The sequence below is a fragment of the Periplaneta americana genome, chromosome 8 (genome assembly GCF_040183065.1).
Source record: "Periplaneta americana isolate PAMFEO1 chromosome 8, P.americana_PAMFEO1_priV1, whole genome shotgun sequence".
NCBI classification, from domain to species: domain Eukaryota; kingdom Metazoa; phylum Arthropoda; class Insecta; order Blattodea; family Blattidae; genus Periplaneta; species Periplaneta americana.
Window position 1 is genome coordinate 142,390,376 of NC_091124.1, and position 12,204 is coordinate 142,402,579.

General features: G+C 33.8%; 1 protein-coding gene across 10 annotated transcripts in view; it reads right to left on the reverse strand.

Moving 5' to 3' along the window:
• Positions 1-12,204, reverse strand: part of Blos3 (Biogenesis of lysosome-related organelles complex 1, subunit 3) — a 70,343-nt gene that overhangs the window by 24,967 nt on the left and 33,172 nt on the right. For all 10 annotated transcript variants that reach the window (XM_069833758.1, XM_069833756.1, XM_069833764.1 and 7 more), the window contains one exon: positions 9,350-9,618. In XM_069833758.1, coding sequence (XP_069689859.1) covers positions 9,350-9,618 — 269 coding nt within the window. The remainder of the gene's footprint in view (positions 1-9,349; positions 9,619-12,204) is intronic.

Sequence of the window (12,204 nt, forward strand, 5' to 3'; positions counted from 1 at the left end):
TAGCCCACAGTGAATTGGAAATGCTTCAGATAGAAACTGGCCTATACGGACTCTGCTGTAAGTTTCATCGATACGCATTTTAATTAATCGAACTAGTTTCTTGGGAATACCAAATTCAATAAGAATATTATACAAAATTTCTCTCTTAACCGAGTCATATGACTTTTTTATATCTATGAATAACTGATGTATTGTACCCTTGTAATTCCATTTTTTCTCAAATATCTGCAGAATACAAAACAATCTTATCAATAGTCGATCTACTTCGCCTAAAACTGCACTGATGAATCTCAATAATTTCATCTACATATGGAGTTAATGTTCTCAAAAGAATATTGGACAAAATTTTGTACGTCAACAAAAGTTGCATTCCTTGGAATTTACTAGAGTTAGTCTTGTTCCCCTTCTTAAAAATAGGTTCAATTATGGACTCTTTCCATTGTTCTGGTACAATTTCCTTTTCCCAAATAGCAGGTACAAGTTTGTAAATTTCGCTAGATAATGCACTTCCACCCTCTTGTATTAATTCTACTAGAATTTGATCGATACCTGGAGACTTGTACTTTTTCAGATTTTCTATCGCAATTCCGACTTCAGAAAGTATGGGTTCGGGTATAAATGGCTCAGCAGTTTGTTTTGAATTTCGTCCCAATCATTTCTATTTGGCCTATGTAAATTTAGTAGTTGCCCAAAACAGTTTTTACATCTGTTCAGAATTGAACGAGTGTCTGCAAGCAAGTCACCATTCTCGTCCTTGATCACGTTTACCTTTGCCTGATATCCATTCTTAAATTCCTTTATATGGTTATATATATCTCGAATGCTTTTATTCTTACTGTTTGCTAACATTTCATTTAAGTTTATTTTTTGTATCATTGTAGTTGTGATGTGTATAGTTGTACTTCAATGCTACATGTTACGTATTGTTAAATATAACTTTCCATTGTAAATTAATATGGTAACAAATTACAAACCATATTGCATATATCATTACTTTGCATCATATGAAATGTAATTTATAGTTTTTTACGGTGGAAAAGAAAATATGCAACTTAGGTACAAATTTTGCTTCTTTCATTCGTACTTTTCTCATTGAAATCAGGTACAAACTTAGCTATAATTTCTTGCCAAGCATTCGTTTTCACCACTTTATTGCTATAGTTATCGCTTTTGACATCCCAAATAGCAGGTCGACTTTCTATTTCACTTATAATATCTTCCGTGTTAATCAAATCTAAACTCATGGATGGACAGACTAGTTTCACTGTGCTTGAATACTGAGTGAATGTTCTGTTGGCAATCTGCAATCTGAAAACTCCAATTCAAAGCAATGTATGTCGGGCAGTGACTGGTCTGGACACAGTGACCCTATCCGACACATGTGTAGAGGGCGAGACACTGCTGGGACACTGTGACTGGGTCAGACACTGCAATGTCCCGGTATGAACGCTCCAATTCAAACTAATGTATCTCCGTCAGTGACCGTCACTTGTGACCGTCACCAGTGTCCTAGTGTGAAAAGGCTCTAATTGTGAAGGCATATAGGTCGTTATTGCTATTAAGAACATTTTTATTATTATTATTGTTGTTGTTGTTTGTATTATTATTGTTATACTATCTGAGATACAATTCTTCTTAAATCGTGTCAGCAGATGTCCTGCAATAACAATGTTACAAATTCATAAATATGCCTATAGTATATTCGGACCTAGACCTAGAAAGAAGATTGACAAAGCCATGATTTGTAAAAATCTTTATGGTGAATATACCACTACCAATACTACTACTGTTCTATAGCAAGTTTTTAAGAGACATGTTGACGACCCTGGCCTGTTTGTGATTTTGGCGGTTAAAATGATGTTTCATTTTTGTTTATATTTGATTCAAATACTTATAACATTACTAATTATAAAAATACGTTGGTATTTGGTACCCATGTTTTTTTTTTACAAAATCTATAAGATTAGGCCTACTGCATAAAATTAAAAATACTATTATAAAAGACTACTGTACTCTAAGTATTGGTAAGTCATGACGAGCTATTCCATCTTGTTGGGGAAACATGTGGTAATAATCGTCGACCCAGAAATCCATCAAGAAATTTTGTGCACTTTGATGATTTGGAGAAAAATGCTGCAAGCCCAGAAAGAGTAGCAAAAAATATATGGCATTCAGGAATACTTGAAGCACTTTGGGACAGTGCTAAATTTAAACAGTGAACAAAGAGAGCTTGTGGAAAAGACGCCTTAATATTAGCTTGACACCATGTAATGAAGAGGCCATCACTGCACTTCCCTCTGTGCGACAAGTTTCTTACTGCAGTTTGAAAAGTCTTGAATATCTCTTAAAAATAAGATCAGATTGTGCTGCCGCTGTTTTGTCCTCACAGAGGCACGCAAACTGCTCTACCACCCTTCCTTCAATCGTATATCGATAAATGAGAGAAAATTGTGATTTATTCGAGATGTCAGTTGTCTCATCAGCTAATATGGCAAAAAAAAAAAATCAGATTTCTGTAATTGCTGTTTAATTTCCTTATTAAGTGCACTGGCAACAGATTCAATTAAATCATTTTGAATACGATTTGATACACCTTTGAATACTCTAGATGTCTCCAAGTGATTTTTTAGAAGAGGGTCGTACTGGGGGGTGTAGTCCAAAAGTTCTAAATAATTACAGCAGTTGTTGGAGATTTTCGATTTACCATTTCCTCTAAATGAAAGTTCCAGTTTTGCAAGTAAACAAACGGCATTTATAAGCCTTTTCAGAATGTCTCTATTGCGTGTTACCTTTTCATTATGTAGAATAATACTTTGTTGTGTTTGGTCACTTTGCTCAGTTTCAATATGCACAGTTCCAAAAGTCGCGAGTGCGTTAAAAGTACTAATATGTGCAACAGCAACATCATGATCCCGTATTGCTTAGTTAAATTACTGTATTTAGCTTTTGCTGCTGAATTAAATTATTATTATTACCAGACATAAACAAAACTTTTTATTGCATTTATATACACGTACACAATGTAACTACAAAGTACCAGTACAAACAAACGTGAGAGAAACAATATGTTTTACACTCGACTTCGCACACACAGCCAGCCCAGGCAGGCTACTGGCTGCTCAGGAACGCAGTATGTACATTGTATATGCCCCATCACGCGACTTACAATTAACAAAACGTATTTAGAAACATTTCAGGACTTTATGAGTAAATAAACTGAGAGTTTAATAATGGATTTACGTAGATATCATGATTCTTATAATCAATCAGTGCTGCCCAAGCCATGTTTGGGTTGCTTGGGTGGACTGCACGTCACTGTGATCTACATTTTGTATTCAGAGGAGAAAAAAAAACAATATTACGAGCCTTTTTTTTTAATATCTGTAAACATACCGTACATATAAAAGTATGTAAGTAGCTATGTATTTTGTGGATAGTCCTACATGTTTTTACTAGGTACATAAATATTTTTACTTTTTGTTGGCTGTTTGAAATTCTAATGAAATATATTTGTTTAATTTAGGAAAGGTAGTGAGTTACACAGACTGCTGCAACTGAAAATGAGTACATCTCATATGAACACCAGTCAAACTTGTCAAATAGTGGTATGACTCGATTTAGCTGCTTCATTTCTTGGACTTCCATTTGAAAAAAATGTGTACCTAATCTATACTAATAATAAATCTGTAACCGAAATTTTTCTGGTAATTTTCGATTTTCCAAAAATAATTGGTGTCAACTTGTATAATTAATCCTGCTGAAACCAAAAATCACTTTTTTTTAATTTTTGCTTGTATGTCTGTCTGTTTGTTACCTTTTCACGCAATAATGGCTGAACCGATTTATATGAAAATTGGAATATAAATTAAGTTCGTTGTAACTTAGATTTTAGGCTATATGGCATTCAAAATACTTTATTTAAAAGGGGGGTTATAAGGGGGCCTGAATTAAATAAATCGAAATATCTCTCTTATTATTAATTTTAATGAAACATGTTACATAACAAAAGTTTCTTTAAAAATGATTTCCGATAAGTTTTATTCCATGCAAAATTTTGATACGACTGATATTTAAGGATATACAAGACTTTTAAAATAACAATACAAAACATTTTCACCGCCGCCTCCGATTATAGCGTTATTGTTCCTGCAGTAACTCCTATGTGCAAAATATAACATTTTTTAGTAGGACCAAAAAACACATTTATTCATTCCATGGCAATGGCTCATAGGAGATCGTGAATTCTTACATTTTCGAAAAATTACATATCACTGTTTATGCTGTATCACTATTTAAGTTATTTGAAGGGTTCAGAACCATGGTCGGCCAAGCGCCATTTACTGAAGATGTAGAAAACAATGGTTAAAATTAAGTTATTACCATAATTCAATGGAAACATATAGCAAGTAATATAAAGTATACACATTAAAACTAAATGATATGTCAATCTTCATTAAACTATGGTTGCATGTAATAACAAATAAGAAACATGTTAAAGGAATTGTCATTGCAACAAATGATTGCTCTCTGGACCAAAATGACCGCATTGTAATTATTTAAATACAATTTAAATTAAGTAACATATTAAACGATTTATCCTTCTATCAAACACGAATGTTCCCTGGATCAAACGTCCTATTTTAATTATGTAATTACTTTATATTTATTTCTAATGGGTGCAGCGGAGCACACGGGTACGGCTAGTATTTAATAAAATGAGTGTTTTTGTCCCTACATAAAGTAATATACTGATTTGACTGAAAAAATTGTATCTAACAAAACAAAACACACGGGCTGCTTTAATTAACAAGTAATGACACTGTACTTCAGATTAAGTTAAGGGTAATTATGTACATTCTTATCGATATAAAAAGAGGACACAAAGCTTAAAAAAACGAGGACATTGTTCGAAAAAAGAGGACAGAAAATAAGTACTTAGATTTAGACTTATATTGTACTTTAAATTACGTCAATATGTATTTTATTAACAAATATTTACAGTACAGATTTAGGCTTATGTCATATTAAAAGTATATTAATATCAAGTTTATTACAAAATAATTATTAAAAAACTCCATAATAATGATTTTACAGTTACCTACATATAAAATTCATGGGAACTAATTATAATAAAATTTTTAAAGAGAACACAAAATATCTATTTAGATTTACATTCACACCTCGATTTACTAGCTATTTCTGAGCAATGACCATAACACGGAGGAGCAAAGGGAGTTATGATCGTTGGCAAATAATATAGAGCAATTCCACGAAAATGTCATACTGAGGTGAATTTCTTGAAATTGATGTAGGAGTATTTTTGTTGAAGAAATATGTTTCTTTATACTTTAAATCGCCTTATTTCGTAAGATAATGTTTAAAATACTCTTTGTTTTAGTCTATAACTTGCTGCAGATCTTGTCATATTCCAAACGCTTAAAAAAACACGTATAGATACTTATGTTTCGTGTCACAATTTGGACACGTAAATTTGTTTTACTTCAAGCCGTCTTTTTTGTATACTATATTTTGGTCTTTCCTTGAAGTAAATATGTAATTAGTTGAAGTATCCTAAGATCCTAAATCATTATAATCATTATAATTATTTGTACTGTAAGTTACGGTCAGTCCGTCACAAGAAACATATAAAAACTCTTCCACACAGCACAATAATTGACAGATTAAAATTTCCTTTGGTATTCTGCGTTATTACTACATGACCAATAAAAAAGTATTAGAACATTTTCTTCTAAAGTGATTTCGTTTTCCGCAGCGGCATTGTGAGTGACTGACATGTCGCGCTCTCAGCTGTTATGTTGTTCATTCTCACAGTGTGCTTAGTTACTTGGAAGGCCTTGGTGAAGTTATACGTGAACTGGTGATAAATGTGCAGTAATTATACCTGAAAAAAGCAAAATGAGATTCAGGCAGCTCATTGGAGCAATAAGCAGGTCTCAATATTTACTGCTGTTGCCTGGTTTAAACAGGAAGGTGACAGGGAAGTTCAGAAGAAATCCTCTGCATTAGTGTCAGATTATGTAGCACATGACAAATAGGCTATGCAGTGAATGTTTGTCTACGAAAAGTGTTTTCGGAAATTTTGGCGATTCTTCCGAACATTGAGGTGGTAAAAATATTTTCAGATAAAGCAGCGAGTCATTTTAAACAGAAGTAAACATTGAGCAATGTGGCATTGCTTGCTCGCATATTTGGATTTAACATAGAATGGAACTTCTTTCAGTCACATCATGGCAAAGGGGCCGTGGATGTGATTGGAGGCCAAGTAAAAAGGATGGCATGGATGCCTGCGAAATCGGAGAAGAAGATACAAAGCGCTACAGAATTTTGTAACATTGTGAGCAATAAAAACATCCAAATTATTGTTAAGGAGGTAGCACAGATTGAGATAGAAGAAGGAAAAAAGTATCTCGAAAAACGATTTGAACATCTTGCACCTATTCCGGCATCTCATGGAGTTCATTAAGTGAAAGTGTTAGATTCCTATGTTGTAGAATATGTACAACTGTCTTGTGAACAATCAGTGCGAAAGGTCCACAGGTTCCGTGTGTGAAAAGAAACTAAAGTTTGTTCAGATAACAAGTGACATATTGACAGTGTTCCTGCAGTACATACTTGTTAGACTAAATAAGTGAGTCAACGAGTGCTGTGGAGTGCTTCTACGTGTTTAATTCCAATGGTTTCAATCTAAAAGTAGAACTCAACATTCTAATCTATTATTATGAACATAATATATAACAGCCATAGGTATGGGAAATATAAACTGTGATCTGCGTCACCTTATCGTAACCGATAAGGAGGTCAGTGCCAGATGATTAGGAACGCGCTTGAATAACGTAACATACTGTCTTATGCTGGGGAGTTGATGCCATATAGAGTGATAAGCGCTGTCAAGGTTGCTATGACACTCTTATAGTCCTAAAATTAAACACCAATGCATATGGCTTGTATATACAGTATTTAATCACAGAGAAAGAACTATATATGTTATTAAGTAGGCCTATGTAATACTTGTATGTGCATTTAATTTGTGTCATTTAAGATGCATGGTTAAGCAAACTAATTTTTGTATTCTGGAAAACATATTATTCATTTAAATTAATCGTTATGTTAATTTACTACTTATCAAGTTTTATATTATTTTGTACTATTTACGGTTCTGTAAGTGCAACTTCATTTTATAATTCAGAGATGTCAGTCAGTTACAGAATGAGGTCAGTCTGTTACACATCACTTTTTCGGCCATAACTCCATTACTAATCGTGGTTTGGAGGTCGTTTTCAACTTAAACTGAAGATTACAATTTCCTTTCCGAACTATATTTTGCAAAATTGTATCAGCAATGACAATTCAGAGAAATCTGTGGAGAACCATGTTCACCCGAAGAGAGAGTTGACATTTATGTCAGTCTGTTACACACACTTTGGACGTAAATAAATAGTATACTTTTCCTATTAAAGACGTTTATTTTTATATGTATCTTAAGTGTACACTTCCCTCTATAAAATCCTGCGGTGACACAGTCTAATTTCAACCCATTATACAATTTAGGCAGACATTTTGCTGTCAAAGTGTACTGTAAATGTCAGTCAGATACACGTGGAATTGCTCTATATTCTGTCGATGCTTCTGCCACCTACAGGCAAATTACTTGAAAAGGTGTCAAAGCAGATAATTTCAAAATATCAGGCATGCAAGTTACGAAAAGGAGGATATTTCTTGATTTTTTAAAATCCATCCGGACCTCGGACAAAGGCCTAAAAAGGAGGACATGTCCGGACAAAAGAGGACGTCTGGTCACCCTATGATAGCATGCATTCTACAATTGAAAAGGAAAAGGGAAACAAATCCGTGTATGGCATGTCTGGATGGATCCAAATTTTTAAAGACGCTAAGAAGAGCAGGAAACACCAGAACGGTTCTCATAAGGTCAAGGAGATTAAGTACCAGGACTTTTATGATTTGCAAAGATTGTGTGTCGACACTGAAAAATCGTACACTATCTGATACAGATGAGAAAGTAAAGTGGCTCCAAATTAAATGTCTGAGGTATGAAAAGGCGCAACCTCATGTAATCTTTTATTGTTATGACCATTCTGAATCCTACCGCTCCATTACTGTCACTGGGGTAGTCCAGCCGAGAGCTCCATAGTTGGTGAAATTTACAAGAACTTGCTACCGCTCACAAAAGAAAAAAGAAGCAAGATCTGATGCACCTTTGTAAAAATGGCACAATACCTGAGGAGTTTCATGGCTGGTATACACAGCTTTCAGTTATGACAGAGTACCAGAACCACACACTGATGATGAAGAAGAGAAGGAAGATACAGTACTAGAAGAGTTAGAAGAGATTTGAAGACCAGATGAAAGCTGCCTACAACTTCCCTCCCACCAAATACATTGTTTATCATTTTTTATAACCAAGATTGACTGTATAGTTGGCAGTGAGCTAAATATTTACTTGTGTTTGTTTGTTTATATAATCATTAATTCACATAAACAAGTATACACTTTTATAGAAGAAATCACTAAGTGCTCTTCAGTTAAAACACATTCCCATTTCAACTTTAAATTTCTTTGTTCAGAAAATGTTGCCATGTATTGTGTATCTATGATTAATAAAGAAAAAAGTTTGTGCTTTCTTAATTTTTGATAACCAAAATAATTTTCATCGAGTTAACAACTTTAAAATACACTTTTCTCAAAACTATGTAAACTGCAGTTAGTGACTTTTTCCTTCAGACCAACGATATGCTGTCTCCCGAGGAATTTCAGGAAATGAAACCCAGTAACATCTCGAAACTGATAACTCATTGCAGCCTTCTGGGTTGATTTCCAGTTTATGGGGTGCACATGGGCCATTTGTGTCTGCTATAGAACAAGTTAGAAGAAGAAGAAGAAGAAGAAGAAGAAGAAGAATAGCACAATAAGCCAGTAGGTTGCAATACATGCAAGGCTAGATAGTACATAGTTTCTCGGAGGAGGAGGAGGAGGGGGGGAGGAAGAGGAAGAAAAAAAGATAACAAATATTAGGTCTTCAATACTGGAATTAGTATCATGTAAAAAAAATCTGGTTTTCTCTTCCCAAACTAGTAACATTACACTATTTCGCATATTTTCCTTTTCATATATGAGGTACTAATTACAATTATATGACTAAATAGGGTAGTTGTAACAAGAAAAAATACAGAGTACTGAAGTATTACATAATGAAATATTTCACAATGTCGTCATGGAATATAAATAATATATATATATTTATTTATATTTTAAATTGTGGTGTAATGGATATAAACAGTACACTGGAACAGAGGAAGCACTTTTACTCTACCTTTACTTCACTTTTAACAGCCTGGCATGCATCTGAATTTAATGGAGCATTAATGTGGGGTAGGAAGGCTGTCGAAGTCACAGCAGCCAACTTCGTCTGGAGTTGCATGACATGAGTTTGTAAGACTCTGACAGCTGTCGCAGCTTCTTGTAGTTGGATCTGTGAGCGAAGAAGCTGTTGGTTCATTGTGTTAAGATCACGGCCTGCTGCAACTATTGTCTGGTGAGCGAAGTCATATACATTTTTGTGAAGAGATATATTACGTTCACCTGAAAGTTAAATTAAAAATTTACTCACATACAAAATAAAATAAAATGATAAATACTTGTCATACTTTTTTAATTTTAATCAGATTGATTTAAGAGTTGATTTCCTGCAACACGTCAGTGATTCCCAATATTATAAATCGTACAGTGTACAGAATATTTATACTGATTCAGCTGAATAATATACAGGTTAAGTGACTTACTAGAGTGATAAAAAAATTGCAAGAAATGAAAATTAATAAATGTATAAAAAGTCCCTTTATATAATGAACAAAGTTATAGAGCTTATTCTCTGGGGTGTGGGAACACCAACAACTAAGATTTAACACTGAAAGAAAATCTTGGTCCTCCAAGTTATGGGGTTGATGCGGAAGGCCAGCTTCCTACTCACCGTTAAAATATAACAATGCTAAAAGGTCTTGATGAAGATTGTTTTTGATATGATATTATAGGGAAGTAAAATGATATCTGTATAACTGTATCTTTATGCTGACGAAAAGCATGTACTTATGGAGAAATTACTAAATATATAATGAAAATATACAATTATTCAGTTTTTCTTCCCCTTCTACTTCTTTTTCATCACTTTCATCTTCTATCTCTTCTTAGCAATCTTTTTTCCCCCTTCATCCTCTACAGCCCTTGTATCTTACCCCTGTTACACTATTTTAGATGCATCCAAGTTGAAAATATTATGTGCAATGAGTGAGTTAAGAAAGTGCACTGCTAATAAATATAATGGTTATGAGCAAAGAACTCTGGTAATATTTTGGTTTTCATTAGACTATTAAGTCTTCAATCTGATCATCTAAATTTTCAGTACAAGTTACACTGAAAAATACCTTATCCAAAAGTTTAAAGCTCCTCAGTAAAGACAGACTCTCTCTCTCTTTCTCTCTGTTTTTGTATTGCACAAGTGTAAAGATTCATTCACACGGTCATTTTTGGCTTCATTTCAAGCTTCATGCCAAATAACATGAAAATAAATCTGGCTAGAAGCTTGGCTGTATCTGATCGTGCCATTTTAAACAATGCCATCTTACCATTTAAATGGAACCATCAATTCAAGTTTTATTTTCTTTCTCTAAATCATCCTGTAATTTTGATTCGAAGTTCATAGTTCTCTGTGGTGTGAAGAAAGTGGCTGGTGAGCAGAAATTTATGGAAGAGTTTATTGACTTATACATTGTGAGAATCCTGGTTTAAAATGGAGACAAAAATGTTAGTGGCAAAATTTCGTCTGAATAATTTTTAATTACACAATTCCACAACACAGAATGTCTTGGTAGTCTACTGTAATGTAATGCTTAACTGGTACTGTATTGTAACCAACAAGCAATAAAATGCTAATAAACAATTTATTACGAAGTTATGATGGAATATAATGTAACACAGAAATAATTCCTATATTACATAAATATAATTATAACGAATAATATGTTGTTTTCTAATGCCAGGCATTTGACAATAAAGTCATTTGGCCTCTTACACTTCAGTATTTTTCAAAGATATTGTCATGATCAGCCACTGAAGCGCAGACATTGAGGTGTTCCGAATCCATTTCTTGGTTTGAGTTGCACAATGAGCACTTAGGAGACTGATATATTCCAATTCTATGCAGGTGTTTGGCTAAACAGTCATGGCCTGTTGCCAATCTAAATGCAGCTACAGTTGATTTGCGTGGTAAATCAGGAATTAACTATGGATTATGATGCAGAGAGTCCCATTTTTCCCTTGAGATTAATGAATAATATTAAAATAAAAATTGAAGGGAGGTGACTTGAACCATGAATGTTTAGCATGGATGAACAGAATAGAATACAAAACGTAATGAGTAGATCCTTCAGAGTTCCCCACTTATCCATTAGCATTAGAGAGTTAAAGTTGGTCTACAATAAACCGGGAACGAGAACCAGAACGAGAATTGGAAATGGAGGACATGAAAATGAAGATTTTTGATTCACAATAAATCGAGTATGGAAACGATATGTATGTCAATAACGATATAATAGTTGATATTACCGTACTCCTTCTCTCATGAGAACAAACCAGCGAACATAAACACAGGTTAACCAACTTCAGAATGTATGACACAGAATATTTAAGAATTCAATTCACATGGTAATCTGACCAAATCATATACACGTAGCATACATTGAAAGTGATTCTACTGAATTTCCGAGTTATTAGAAACAATGCATGAAGAAGAAATAACGTCATGGACTCCTTGCTACAAAATATACGACGATCAAAGAGTTTTAGCATGGCGACAGAATGAATTGGAAATGAGAACAAAGTTGAAAATTGGGCAACCTCACTTTCCAGTTCCCGGGCTCCGGCAAGCTTTCTTATTAATTTACACATTTAAATATATACATTTTAACAATTTTTCCGTTCTCATTCTCGTTTCCGGTTTATTATGAACCAGCCTTTAGATAAGAAGAGAAGATGGAAGTCAGAAACTTGACAAAAAAAAAAAATCAAGACAAATGTTCTGCCTCTAGATGTAAGTGGTACATGTGTGTATATGCAGTGTATGTTAAACAGTGATATTTGTGGACCTTGTTAAAATAGTGTTGTTGAATGTGT